A 15,122-nucleotide genomic window follows, 5' to 3' on the forward strand; every position below is an offset into this window, starting at 1 on the left:
AATGCCACATGACCCTAAGTAGCTGAAAAAGCTTTTAACTAGCGAAGTATCTGCTTAGGAAACTTTCTCTGTTCTCTCTGAGCAAGCTGTCTTGCTGTGAGCATTCACAATAGCTTCTATGCCACAAACAGTTCTTGTTACCAATTCAGTTGGGTCATTCTTTACTGCAACTTGAAGAAAAAAATTCATAGCATACCAACAACTCTTGTATTATAGTAGTCAGGTAGCATACGTTCACACAGAGCCACCAGCAGCCAAAAAGCTTCCTCCTCTTTTGCGTAAAGGAGAAGTACTGAAGTGACAATATTCATAGCCTAAAAGAAGCACAAATATAAATTGCTACACCCATTTCTTTAATATCTAGCACAGTAAGTGGGCAGGTAAGTGCTTCTTACTCTAAGAAAATGAAGTAAAACCCCCCTGCAGTCCTCGAACTTCTCCCAGTGCTCACAGGAGAGCTTAAAAAGTCTCAAATAAATGATAAAAGTTAATTAGTTCTAAGCTATGAAACCATATATGCATATTTAAAAAAAAAAACATGGTTTCTTTGCATAGTCAAGGGCCTACGTAAGTACGCAAGCATCCAGTTACACTGCTACCAAAAATTGTGTAAATATGAACTCTTAGGAAATCCGAGTCCAACACAGACAAAATGCCTCCTAGTCCACTGATGATGACTGCTGATCTATTACTGTTTGTAGAGGTAGTCTACATGCTTTTGGCCAGTACAAGATGCTGAGGCAAGTGTCTGTAACAGTATGGGTCAACCAACCAAAACTTGACAATGAAACATAAGCGTCTCACTCTTGCTTACTATTCAAGTTCAACTGTTCTTGACAGCTTTTTTTGCAGACTGTTTTCGTCCTTTTCAAATATCACAAGGTTGTATAATGACCTCTGAATTGTTTGCTTAGATCCTCTGACTAGACTTCTGTTAGTCTGAAGAAATGAAGCGTTTCAGTGCAATTTTCTCCTCTCTTGATGTCTTCAAGAATTAGCTGGTCATTTCAGATCCTGAGTCATTAATATTTCAGGACTCCAGCTTGAACATTATCTACTCTGAAATAGCAATTAAGGTTTCAAATGAAACTCAGAATGTTTTAACTCTATCAAAGTCATTTATTTTCTTCTGCCTTGTCTACCACATATGGAATATTGCCGGGCCTGAATTCTCGCTGTAACCATGAATCAGCATTCTAAAAGCCATGAACCAAGTCTCAAGGCTACATACATTTACCCTAACAGCTTTTTGAACTAGAAACACAGTGCCCTTCTACTGTTCTTCTCCTAAGCAGCCTTTATAAAGGTTATTGTATCTACTGCTTAATGTCGTATTTGTTATCAAATAATTCATGATACTGTTAGAATTGTTTGTACTTTCACTTACTCATGCTATATCTAACACTTCTAACAGTCAGACATTAATCAAGCTTCTTCACTAACACTCCTGATTTCGAGTTTCCCGAAACTTGAAAAAATAGGTAAAATTTGAAATTTGGGGGGGAGGGAAGGGCCCAGGTGATTTGTTAAAATGACGTACCAAGAAATAACGATGTGACCAGAAACTACAGACTTGAATCACAGGAATAACAACTCAAAAATCACATACAGTTCAGCATTAACTGTACCAATACAACCACAGTAATATTTTGTACCTTTGTTTATTTGTTTTCCCTGATTTAATTGCGTCATTGAGAATGTGGACTAATGTATTCAATAAGTAAGCCAAAATTCAAAGGTGAGCAATTAAAAACCTTTTTCTGTTTAACAGCAGCTAAAGAACCTTTTTTGGGGTTCACTTTTCACTGCAGACACACGTCTGCCCAGTCTCCAGATTTACAGGCAGAAAACACATCTACAGAAAACCATGCACAGCTCTGAGTATGCACTGCAAATGCTTCTGCTGGTGCAGGCCCTTGCATCAAATCCTTCTGAGCTCAGCACTACTACAGTTCTGCAGCACTGACACTTCTCTTGACAGCATTTTACTGTTATCAGTGAACTTGCACGGCTAAATACTCAAGCGTGTGCAAACGAAGAAAAAGGAATAAAAGGAAAGAACTGGAATTCCAGAAACTGAAGGACTGCCAAGATATTTCAGTTACCTGACAATATCCTATGTTTGGATTTCTAAAAGCATAAGCTGTCAACACTCTCCTTAGAGCAGCAATACCCATCTCATTCTGGAAAGCAGGGTGTTCTGGGAGCGAGCGGTGCAGATCCCTCTCTATTTCTTCTGTAGCAAGATTATACTTCCCCATTGATCTTTCCACTAGGTCCTCATAATAGCCAGGGTGAGTGGCCATTTCATTAATGGCTCCTGGGTGTGGGAGAATAAAACCACAAGAGAAAACAAGGCTTAGAAGACAAACATTCCATGACGATCATCGTCTGCTATCCTTTCATCTCAAACATCAATTTTAAAATTCAACAAGCAAATATGAAACGTTAGTTTTGAAAAGGTGATCTAAGAAAAAAAAAAAAAAAGGATAATGCAGAGATGACAGAGTAGCTCTACTTGTCTTCTACTCTGGACGTTTTAATATCAAAGTTTAGGAGAGGAGGAAAAAAAAAAAAGCAAATCCCTCTTTCACTTAAGATGAAAAGGGAATCATGAAGAACAAAAGAGCTGCTCCATCACATGGTATCATGAGCTCTCTCTGCAGCTGGCTGTGGGGCTCATTATCCTAAACTTAAAACATGTCTGAGAAAGCTACTTGCCCTAAGGAGGGAATAGATTACGCTCAGTTGCACAAAACGTAGCATCTCAGCTGCATCCTCCAAAAAGGAGAGAGGAACTCCTGAGCTTTCCTCCCCCTCCTGAAAACGACTTGCCATTTTGAGCAGGGCACTCAACCTGTCTTAGGAACACAGTTACACACTCACAGGGCTGCTATGAGATTTCACTGGTGACTTCAACAGGACAAACGTGTGCATTCTTGCACGCATTTTCTGAAAACATCCCTTTCATGCCCATTAGTAAAGAGAAGATGTCCAAGATCAGGCATTATTAGCAAAGAAATTTTAAATAAGCTTAATTATGTCATCATACAAAGTTCCTGGTGAGCTCATAGTTTCACATATACCTTAAAACGTTTACAATATCTCAGTAAAGGACAGAACTAGAGAAGATATATAAAAGTGTAAAGGTATGAAGAAAACCTGATTCATAGATTCATTTCCATGCAAGCAGTATTAAAACAAATTCCTTCAGCTTTGAAGAGAAATGCTTAAAGGGACACATACAGAAAATCCCTGATGGCACAGAAAGTATGAATGGACAGAAAATTTTCTTCTCATTTCCCACATGGAGGCACAGCAACAAGTTTATATTTAGGAATTCCTTGCAAAAGCTTACTGTGAAGGTCAGAAGTATAACCGTATTCAGAAATGATAACAAATGCAAAGCAGGCCTGCAGATGGCTGTGAAACATCTGGAAGCCTCTAGATTATTGACTTCTGGTAGCAGAGTTTACACTCTGCTTTTTTATATTCTTCATTAATTATCTGAGCCTTGTTTGAAAAAAGGATTATTTTCTTGTCTAAACAGAACTGTTGCCTAAACCAGTCTGGTGCCTGTTAACAATTATGGCTTTACATGCTCCAAACATTTGTTTTCCTTTTAACAACACTCTTAAGTATCTTCAAAATCCTTTCTACTCTCACGCTTTTGCTTATAACCCACACTCCTAATCTGAACAAATACATACCTGAAAACAGCAGCCAGAGTTCCCCTCTCATGCTTTCTGGAATGCCCTTCAGCACAAGATCTCTAGTCTTCTCCGTACGATACATACACACTCCTTGGCCATATTCAGCAAAGTGAATCTTCCAGGCCTGTTCTTTCAAAAACTCTTTAGCCTAACAGCAATGAAAGAAATGCATGAACATGTCGCTCCTCCTTCTAACTGACCCACTGAAATGCAAGGAGCTAAAAGCCTGTCATGTTCTAATTCATAAAGAAAGCAATAAATAACCTGATTACAGTCTCATTCACTTATTAACGAGCTGCCTTCTCCCTTTTCTTAATTCCTATCCTTTCACATCTTGCTGTTAAAAGAATACTTTCAAAGCAGTTGTACTTGAGAACAGGCATGCAAATACTCATTGATTTACATCCAACTCTGCTTTTTATGTAGCAAAGTAGTTTGTATTGGTAGAGCAACAGCACATGTAACGCTTTATTTTTGTGAAAAATACTGCCTCTCGTAGAGGCATTTCTTACTGTGGCAGAAAGAAACTTTCCTGGCTCAAATTTATTTTAAAGCAAACATAACTTTTCTCAGACAAGCACAGGGCTCCAAGATATTTTTACCAGTTTAGGGTTGAACTCCTCAGGTGACCTCCGTCGATACATAGTCATTAAAGCTTGAGTTGCTGTTGGAATGCCATTGCCATTGAGATTGAACTGTCGTTCTCCTTCTGACTCAGAGCTGAGGCTTTTATGAGTGCTGGCAGAAACAATGCTATTTGATCTTGTAAACACCTGTAGAAACCAGTCACAAACAATACAGGCATGGGGTTTAAGCCCGAACCCAGGCTTTTTACTTTCTTTTACATCAGTTTCTATATGCTAAAAGCCAACTCCAAGTGAAGAAATTAAATTTCAATGAGCACAAAGCAGCAGAGTTGAAACCAGTATAGAATAATGCAACTGTTTCCAGTTTCCTCAATTGCTCCATCCCCTACCACCTCCACAAAAAAAAAAAAAAGTATTAAAATCCTATGTAATTATTTAAGTAATGTTAACTTTAAGTACACCCTGCCATTACACTAGCTCCCCTGGTCTACTACCAACATCACAGAAGTCCCCAGGTGGCTCCTTGGCTGTCCAGAATTGGAGATTCACAGACACATTTGTGTGTATGTACATATGCTCTCAAATATGTTTATACAGACAAATTATTTTGCAGCCCTTACTTGAACAAAGTCCTTTTACAGAATATTCAGCACAGACAATACAGACTGTTATTTGAAAGAAAAACATTTTGGAGACAGAACTTTCTGACTTCCCAAACAGCTTTGAAAACTTTTACTACATTAAGATCACAGACTGCAGTTCACACTGTACACCTAGAACTGAAATTAGTGGTCACTCACCTCTTTGTGCTTATTATATCATAATATCATAATAACAATGATCATAACTACTCATTTGTTTTTACAACTTAGGAAGCAGAAAAAAAAAGTTTCACCTAGGGCAAAAGGCAAGGAAAACGCATACATACATGCATGTGCTCTGGAATACAACTATAACAACACGCCAATCATACCTCACCACTAATGAAGCGAGTCAAAAACTGACTTAAGTTTTATATGGCAAACACAGTAGGAGACTACTCAGTGCAAAGCCTAGTACAGAGTTGCAACATGAGGTCTACCCACCTAAAACCAACATGATACACCTCAAAGTCTTTTCTGCTTGCTAAGCTTTTCTGGGTTTAAAAGATTTGAGAAGTTTGTGATACAGTGCATCTAAATTTCACATACAGAACCTAAGAATTCAGCAGCTACTCAGAGTACCTAAGAAAAATTCATTTAACTACATCTTTTAAAAATTATTTACTTTGCATGGGAAAATAGGGAGCTAGTACAGAACACTGATGCCTAGAAAAGGGTTATTTTGCTCATTTAAACATTGTGAAGTTCAGTAAGAATATACATGCAATCTCAAACATCTTTCTTCTGAAGAAAGAAAAGTATCAGATCTAGCTGATAGAGACCTGCATAACAACTTCCATATTAACTAGTATTTTCTTCCAAATACTGAAATTTCACCATTATATTTTGACTTGGATAAGTCAAATATTCAGCTAAACAGTTAGATAACCACGCTACTTTCTGAAGAGATACACTGTGATTGTGCACTGTGAAAGCAGGAGTTAAATTCGTTTCCATTTCAGTGGTGAATTCTCTCATGTTTATCATTAAAAAGATATCCTAGTCACAACATTCAATAGTTCAGCCTACTAAGAGCAGTAACGCAGAAAGTAAGATTTCAGTGTCCAAAAGTGTGGCCTTAGAAATTAAGGCTTTTTTCATCTTCCCTGTTAACCTGCGCTGGTTAAAACCTCCTTGTAATCAGCTAGTCACGTTCCCCTCTACGTACCTCATCATCAGAGCTGATATAGCTTCCAGACATATTTTTTTCCAAGTATATTTTTGAAGTGGTTTGTTGCAGAAAATCTGAGATCCGCTGTACAAGAAAGTCTCGGTCTTTCAAGTTGGCAAACAGGAATGTCATTCTGTTTTTGGTGCTGATTGACAACGGGCTGGGCAACACACTGGAGCTATCTGCCTTTTCCACTATTGTCACCTAGGAAGAAACAGCTGCACCTTAAGATCTTCTTTCATCAAGCTGCTTGCTTTAAGAAACAATTTAATTACAATAAACCCACTGTTGTTCCCCCCCTCCCCCGTATCATGAGCATCCCTCAACTGCAAAACAGGATACACATTAACTCAGAAACCAGAAGACAAAAAGACTGTCACTTCCCTACAATTGGCTTCTGTACATTCTCCAGCAAAACTCCTTTTTTTCTGCTTAATTTATTTTCCTCAGGCTTCATCTTACAAGAGGCAGCACAATAACATTTCTTCTGTGGGATACAGATCTGTGAGCTTTCTGCAGGACCCTCAAAATCCTTCTCCTGGTCCCCAGCTAGGGACTAGGATAGTCTGAATCAACAGAAAGTTTTACTTACTTTTTATTACTAACAAACGTGAATATGCTTTTTTTTCCCCCCCTTCTTCTTGAAGAGCACTCCTATTAACTTATAGCTACATACTGTGGTTATTTGAACTGCATTTTCACAATGCCCAGAAACCTGCAGGAAACTCACCCCATGCCCTTCCTTACAAGTGAAGACTTGTAAGTTCTTGCTATCTCTCTTCTCACATGGCAGCATGTTTGGCCTTCAGCTGTTAGTAAGCTTGTCATTAATCTAACTGAATTCCAATCTGTATACAGTACTCATGGTACAATCCACTACAATCTACTGAGTATATGGCACAAAGCATTTTTACACCAAGAAATATCAGAAGTAAGTTGCACACTGTGGATGAATTCCATAACAGCATTATTAATAGCCTTAGAAACAAATCAAGCAACCAAGCAGCTCAGAAAACAATTTACAGTACTTTAGTTTTTTCTGACTTGAAACAATTTCCTAGGTAATAAAATCTGTCTTAGTGCCCTTGGTATAAAAGAATGCACATTTCAGTTTATTACAACTTTTTCTTTTGTCCCCTCATCCCTTTTTTTTTTTTTTTTTTAAAGTAGGGATCAAAGGTGAGACACTAGTGCTATAATATTAATGTTTCTCTAGCTAAAAGGATAATGTTTTGCACAATACTTTCCTTAAAATGGATTTAAAGGCTTCAACGCGCAGCTCAGATCCTAAATCTCTTCTCTATCCTGCCAACTTCAGTTTATTTTTGTGAACTACAAATCTCTTACAGCTCTTCATTAACACGAAGGGAGCCATTCTTCCTACATTATATTTCCACTCCACTTAAGAACTGCTTGAGCATAATCAGCACAAATGAATTTATAGAAGCACAGGTCAAACATCATAGTAATTAAACCCTGCTACAGTGACAGCTATATGTTGATTCTGAATCAATACTTTGCCGCTGACTTCTGTGTCAAAACCATTCCAGGTCATCACAGAACACTGGGTCTGAGGCAAAGCTTTAATTAAACAGAAAACTTCCCTTTCAGTTGTTAAGAAAACTGATTTATTATCTCAACAGTTGGCGCTACCATATGTTACTGTTCTCCTTGCTGATGCTGAGACCTTACCTGTTCACAAAAAAAACACATTTCTTTCTTCAACTATTTGTTAAAGCTTTCGGGCTGCTTTGAATCACATGCTGCTGAGGTTGTGGTTATCAAATCAGTTACTGAATACACGTATAGAAAAAGAGGCCCTGTTAAACACAGACTTTGTTCCCTCTTCTACCCGGTTACTCAGACGACTGTTGCTCCCTCAGAATTCCAGACAAATAGTGCAACCATAATCAAGTGTCTCTTCTCAAATAACCAAGGTCATTGCAACACACCATTTACAAGTGGTACTTCAAGGTTTCCAAACAAATACAATTTGTTTTGGCTCTTCAGATCAGCTAACTGGCCTCGTTTAGATAAGCTTTGCTAATATTCTCAAGACTACACATCCATCAACCCACAAAGCAAGTCAATTACACAAAACCTCCCCAGTACGATTTTTTTTTTCCATCGCATCTAACTTGTATTATTTCTGCTGAAAATCTACTTTAAGCAATTCTCTTTAAAAAGAGCATTACACTCATTTGTTAAACATTCACAAATGTTTTCCAACAACAGCAGTAAACGATTTCAAATTTGTCTGTATTAAGAGATGACTGAATTTGTTAGTATTACAAATCTTTTCACATCTGACAGAACCAGATCTTACCTGATAGATTTTTTAGTACAAAGTCCTACTCATCTATCCAGGAATTCTTATCTATCCCACTCTATGAGACACAAGAAGTGTACCACAGAAACATAAAACAGAATACAAATTATGCAAGAGGAAGGATTCTTGAAGGTCATGAAAACTGACAGGGAAAACTCCCACTGAATTTTAGTAGTAGGAACTTAATTCTAAGATACATATAGTCATTAAGTATTACGCAGAACACATCAGAATAGTACGCTCACAGGAAATTAATGAGATGAAGAGATTTTCTCCAACAATGGGGGAAAAAAAAAAAGCTACGATGCAATTTCCAAAACAATATTACTCGATTTTTTTGCCCCACTAATCTGCAACTACTTACCTCTCGAAGAGGGATAATAAGGCTGCACAAGTTCTCTTCCTTACTAGTAAAGCAGATGTAGTTTGTAGAAACAAACATCTGACCCAAAATATGCATTTTGTTGAATGGAGTCCACAGAGTACAGTCCGTGTGTCCATCTAGTTTCTCATCCTTGGGAAGTCGGAACAATGCACGGTATCTCTCACTCTTTGCTCTGGCATCAAGATCCCTAAAACAAACAAAAAAAAATACACCATAAAAAAATTGTCTCTTGTTCTAAGAAATAGGTAATACTTCTTAATGTACATTTTACATAAGCTGCTGCATATTACCTACAACATACAACTCAGTTACTAACACTGAGCATACAGCAAATAGCAGAAATAGTTTGCTTGTGAGGGACGTATGATCTCCCTTGGTGGGAGATTCTAAGACTACTTAAGAAAAAGAAACCTACTCCAAATGAGTTAGAAACAACAACCCTGACTTCTCAAAAGAAACAGACTAGGTGATCTTATGGCATTTGGTCCTATTTTCTATCTGTGTATGTAGGGAATCCAGTGGACATGAGGCAACAGCTGCAAGCTGTGACAAGGGTGGTTTGGATATTGGGTATAAGGAAAAGTTTCCTCAGAGAAAAGGTGGTTAGGCACTGGAACAGACTGCTCAGGCAGGTCACCATCCCTGGAGGTTCTTAAGAGATGTGGGAATGTGGTGCTTAGAGGTATGGTTCAGCAGCGGACTTGTAGCATTAGAATAATAGTCAGACTCAATGATCTTAAAGATCTTTTCCAACTCAAATGATTCCATGATTATTAAGTAAGAGACCACATAATATTATTCTAAAAGTCTCGAGGTTGATTTATTAATATAACGGAGTCTGTAGGGCTACACTCTAATAACTTCAAGATTTAGTCTTGCTAACACATTTAGTGCAGAACACTGAAATATTACAGGTCTGCACAACAAAAGAAAGAGTAGGCAAATTTAAGAGATAAAACACATGTCAGATATCATAAAATAATGAGAAATACAGGGAAAGACTGATTACAATTCTGTATTGTTCACTAAAATGATCAACATACAACATAAGAAGTCCAAGATGGAATTCACCACCCAGCATAGTTTTAAAATTCCAGCTGTAAGTCCAAGTATGAATGTTAGATGTGTTTTCTTGAACAGGTCTTACAACAGATTATCTAATGCAGCCTGTGTCGAATGATACATAAAAGAGCTTCTGAACAAATGAGAACATGACTCAAATTTTCTCCTACTTTGCATATTTGTATATTTTCCTGTTCCTATTTCAACAGGAGACCAACTAATTATACCTAAATAACTCCACACCTTTTGCCACCATCTAGAATCAATCATTCCTTTTGGAATAACACCACATAGCAGCATCATTAGAAAACTTCTACACAGAATGATGTAAGTAAAAAGATGAGGAGAAACAAATGACTAAGGGTCAGTGCTACTCACCGTTTCAGTGCAGATACTTTTTTGGGAGATTTCCTTTTCAGTTTGGGTAATGATCTGTCTTGTTCAAACCCTTCATTGTCCAAAAGTTGTCGCATAGCTATATTGGCAAGCTGTTCCATTAGTTTAAATGTCTCACTGATATTAAGGAATACTGAGAAGAAGTGTTCACTGGACCTAGTGCTCACTTTGATCATATCAGGGAAAAGCAGAGTAGCATTCTTCTCAAGTTGAGTGATATCAACCCAACGGATAACTAACTTTGCTGAACAGAAGCAAACAAAAATACACAGTCCAAAAAAGTTAGTATATTCCAAAGCATTCATCTTCCAGTTACTATAAAATGTATTCAGTTGAAATTTTCTTGCATCTTGAAAAGTTAGGACAGCGTAAATGACACAGCTGCTATAAGCAAACTATATCACCTGACGAATAGTAGATAAAAGAGTTTAAATATCATTTATTTCTGTACTGAACACCCACATGCAAAGCTGGGCTAACATAATTGTCACTGTCATAGCACCTGCCCAGACTCCTGATGTTCTCTCTTCCTAGGAAAGCAATGAAACTCATTTTGCACACAGACAGGCTTTCCACTACTCCTCAATTTAATAAACTGTTTTAATTTTAATAAACTGTATTTACCACTGGATTTTGAAACGTCCTTAATTTAGTCACAATACAGCATCCTACTTCACTTAAAAACAGATAAGTACTTGAGCAGCTAGACAAGAATCATAAAACATTTTGTGCATAAAAAAACACACAAAAAACACTGTATTCAAGGATGATAGATTTAATACTGCCACTGTCCAGGTATTTAGTCAGCCTTTCCTAACATGCAACCAAATAAGGCAACAAGTACACACTTCAGCAGTATAGACAACCAGGGAACTGCTTCTTGCTTCTACTTCACTCAGCAATGCTTTTGCATCCCACATACATCAGCAGCAATAGTAACAAACCACAGAAGACTCACTAACAATTCTGAGACCCACAAACCACCATCTCACAGCAAAACGTACCTTCCCGTCCCATTAGGAAAGAATAAAAGCAAAGGTGATTGATGCTGAGATACACCCAGCCCTGACGAGGAACTTTCCCCTTCCAGTAACTACAAGAGTAGTAGTTCACTAATTTCTCTTCTTCTGGCATGCCAAACAGCTTGTGAAACTTCACTATGGCTTCCTTAAACTTTTCTGTATCATCATCCTCCTTGATGCCATTGATTTTGTTGTACTCAGCAATGATACCCTAGAAGGGAGTGAAAGAAGTACACAGTATATTAACTGCTGCAGGTTATCAGATACCCTTATCACTATTGCATCCAATGGTGAGAGTTAACAATAGTTAACTGTGAAAGCAATGAAGTATTTTACTTGTTTATTACTATTCTATTGATTCCTTTAGATAGTTTTCTTTTTTACCTTACTCAAGGCTGTCTTTATGATTACTTTGCTCCCTACCATGAAAATATCAAAAGTAACCAAACATCAGCCACTCAGCTGCTTTGCCAGTATCCCATTTTAAATATGCAAACCCGTCTTAAATACACTACTACTACTACAAACTACTACTGAAGGCACCTGTGATTTGTGAACTTTCTCCCTTCCACAAAAATAAGTACTGTGCACAATCCAATAGAATTTCACTAGAAAATTTTCTTCTAAAGAGAAAGAAAGAAGGACAACTTCTACGATCTCCCAGTGGATTTTAAGCAAAATAAAGTAGGAGAAAAAAATATATATTACTTTTGATACCTCAAAGACTACAGCAGTTTATTCTCTATTTGTTTTCCAACCTCCCGCATCATTTTTTCTTAGTGCCTTTTATGTTGTAGAAAGTAAAGATGCTTTGTGCCTTCAAACTGGTCAGTTTACACAGAGAGGACAGCAAAGGACAGCAAAACATCGTTCATTCTAACCTAAACCATCCTGTGATTCTGTGGTCTGTTGGACAAATATATAATATTCTAAAAAGTCTACAAAGTACTCCAAAAGTCTAGAAAGTAACAACTTCCTTAAGGACAATATTTCACAGAACAGATGACATCCAGAATAGTCTGTTTCCATGAGCATCAATAGCCTTCCTATCTGATCCACTAGTAAAACTCATTATAACAACAATGGAATTCTTAAGACAATGACTTACTATAGGAAATGATAAAAGGAATGAGACAAAGCCAGAGCTCAGAATACACAAAAATTAAGTATAACAACTTTGCTTACAATCAATATTTTAACAAATTACTTATTTAAGCACGGATGAAGCGTTTTAAGAAGTGTATCTACTCTCCACTCTTTCAGGAGAGAAAGATGTATTGGCAATACCAAAACCAAGCCAAACTAATTAGTAACCTCCACCATCCCTATAAAAAGGGTGTCAACACTGTGGGATTTTAACTACACAGAAAAGAGTAAGGAGCCATTATACAATAAGCACATGTAAAAAAGCAGTTAAGTACTGAAAGAGAAGTTGCACAGAAAACCACCTCAGCTTAAGACAGAAGCAAAATTTAAATTAATTTCAGAATCCTTAATGTTTGTAGACATGCCGTAGTCATGTATGCTAATCACAATTCTCTTCATTTTTACATAAGTTGCTGTTCAGAATCTGGCTTAATTTCAAAGATGAAGCAGCCTTGAGACTGTTACGCTGCATTTCTTTAAAATTCACAACAGACTTCCTTTCACAGCCATATCTATCAACAGCATTTACAATAAAATACTTATCCACCTGTATTTTTCCTCTGACAAATGTATTTATGTCATTTTCATTTTCAAAGATTGATAGAGTTTGCAACAAATTCTGTTCAAGCCATTCCCAGTGTTCAGTGATTTCCTTCCGTGAGCAACCTGCATATATAAAAAAATTAAAAAAAATTTTAAATCACAAAATAACTACTGTCTATATTGTCTTAATCACAACGGGCTCAAATAAAACTTGCCATTAACTACAGATGTAGTTTTTCACCATATAATGCATGCTGTCTCCTTTGAAATTCCAAAATGCTCTCCTATAGGACTGCAATTTAAAAGTAAATAGGTAGCCCTCTTCAAGATGTGTAAAGGGCTTATGTCAGTATGATGAGCAACAAAACTATAAATTTTGAATTTTAACTCCACTAAATGACACTGTGCTACCCAGCTGAAGAGCTGGCCAAGAAATTACCTGCACCTACTGGGACCAGTGCCTGGTGCAAAGCTAGAACTAACATGAAAATTTTTGCTTTTTAAGGCAGGATTTTAAGAAATGCAATTTTAATTTTGTCACTCTATTCTCAACACTTCACAGAATAAAGTTGTCGGTGCTCTTCACTATCAATTTGTGCCTATCTCAAAGGAAAGAAAAAATTAAGCACACACACAAAAAAAATTTCCTCCCCCAAAAGAAATTGAGGCAGTTGTGTCAAAATTGGGATTTTCAGTATTTTTCAGAAAAGAAACATTACCTGTTCGCATCTTTATGAAGATTAATTAAAAGGATGTAAATCCAACTAGGAAACAGAGACAATACTGCATCTCAGTTTTGTTCAAACACCACTTCAGTTTATTTTAATCAGAACAAGCAAGTGCATCTACCTGCTAACTAAAGCCTACAGAATACAAGAACATACAGCCATTTATGTGAAACGAGCATTAGGAAGACGCTGCAATACAACTAGCTGCTAATTATACATTTTTCAACTTACCTACAGGCACAAACTGTCTATGCTGGTGCTCGCTATGCCATTTTAACATAAATATTTCAGTCATTTGTACAAGAAATCATTGCAACCTTCTTGAAAATATATCAAACAGTTGTCTTCCTCATCATTCACCAGTGATGATGAAAAAATATTTCTAAAGAATACCATCAGTGCTTTACACAACTCCAATGAAAGCAACACAATGCAATGTTCCTATGTGTTTTCCATGTTAAATTCAAATGTACAGCTTCAAGATGGATACATAAACCATGTTGCACAGTAGTCTGCATACTTAAGCAAACCTATTTCAGAACCACAAATGATTGCCATCACTGCTTCTCCTTAAAACTTCTGGATGCAACCAGATCTTTCCGGAACTCAGAAGGTACTCTGAAGATTAGTTTATTTCTTGTTGGCTTTTGCATTGCTGTAAGTAATGACTGAATACACGAAATACATATTTTAAACTAGACTGTCATCAGAACAATGGCTCATCTCTTGAAGAGCTGTGACAAGCAATGCAGACACTACCATGACTCCACCTATTCCCTGTTTGTGGTTCATTGGTTACTCTTAATGTAGTTATGGTCAATATCCTCAACCTTTGATCTCCCATCTCATCATTTTCACTGCTTTTTGTCTCCGTTATCTTACAGTTTACTCTTCCAGGCAGTGTCATCTACAGAAAACCATGCAAGCAGGCCAAAATCCAGACATGATGTGGAGCAGTTCAAGCCAAATTCTCCTCACAGACAAGATTTTTTTCTTTGCTTTATTTACTCAGGATTAAAGTAACATGTTCACTGTGACATTTTAAACTACTGTTCTACTGACGTCGCTACTGCCAAGTCTCTGCCTATCTTTGCATGTTATAAGCATTCATAATTTTACCACTGTTGGCCTTCTAGGTGAATCAATACCTCAAAATTTGAGGGAAGAAAAACAAACAAACCTATTCAAAGCTGACCACCGCACTTTGGAATAGAGCCCTTCAAGATCAGTAGGAAATAAAAGGGAAAATAGCTGCAATATGTACAATATGCTACTAATCACTTCATCCCCTCCTCTAAATGGATACTCATTTTAAAGTGTGCTCCACGGCTGAAATTATGATTGACCAACACCCTGGTAGACTGAGCCACTGTTCCTCATCTTCAGGGAGGAAACTGAT

General features: G+C 37.2%; 1 protein-coding gene across 1 annotated transcript in view; it reads right to left on the reverse strand.

Moving 5' to 3' along the window:
• Window positions 1-15,122, reverse strand: part of TBC1D9 (TBC1 domain family member 9) — a 43,895-nt gene that overhangs the window by 14,136 nt on the left and 14,637 nt on the right. The window contains exons 3-11 of the mRNA XM_010709512.4: window positions 13,000-13,118; window positions 11,289-11,517; window positions 10,267-10,528; window positions 8,806-9,013; window positions 6,110-6,316; window positions 4,316-4,486; window positions 3,711-3,861; window positions 2,106-2,320; window positions 197-314 (exon numbers count right to left, since the gene is read on the reverse strand). Coding sequence (XP_010707814.1) covers window positions 197-314; window positions 2,106-2,320; window positions 3,711-3,861; window positions 4,316-4,486; window positions 6,110-6,316; window positions 8,806-9,013; window positions 10,267-10,528; window positions 11,289-11,517; window positions 13,000-13,118 — 1,680 coding nt within the window. The remainder of the gene's footprint in view (window positions 1-196; window positions 315-2,105; window positions 2,321-3,710; window positions 3,862-4,315; window positions 4,487-6,109; window positions 6,317-8,805; window positions 9,014-10,266; window positions 10,529-11,288; window positions 11,518-12,999; window positions 13,119-15,122) is intronic.

The sequence above is a fragment of the Meleagris gallopavo genome, chromosome 4 (assembly GCF_905368555.1).
Source record: "Meleagris gallopavo chromosome 4, MGAL_WU_HG_1.1, whole genome shotgun sequence".
Classification (NCBI taxonomy): domain Eukaryota; kingdom Metazoa; phylum Chordata; class Aves; order Galliformes; family Phasianidae; genus Meleagris; species Meleagris gallopavo.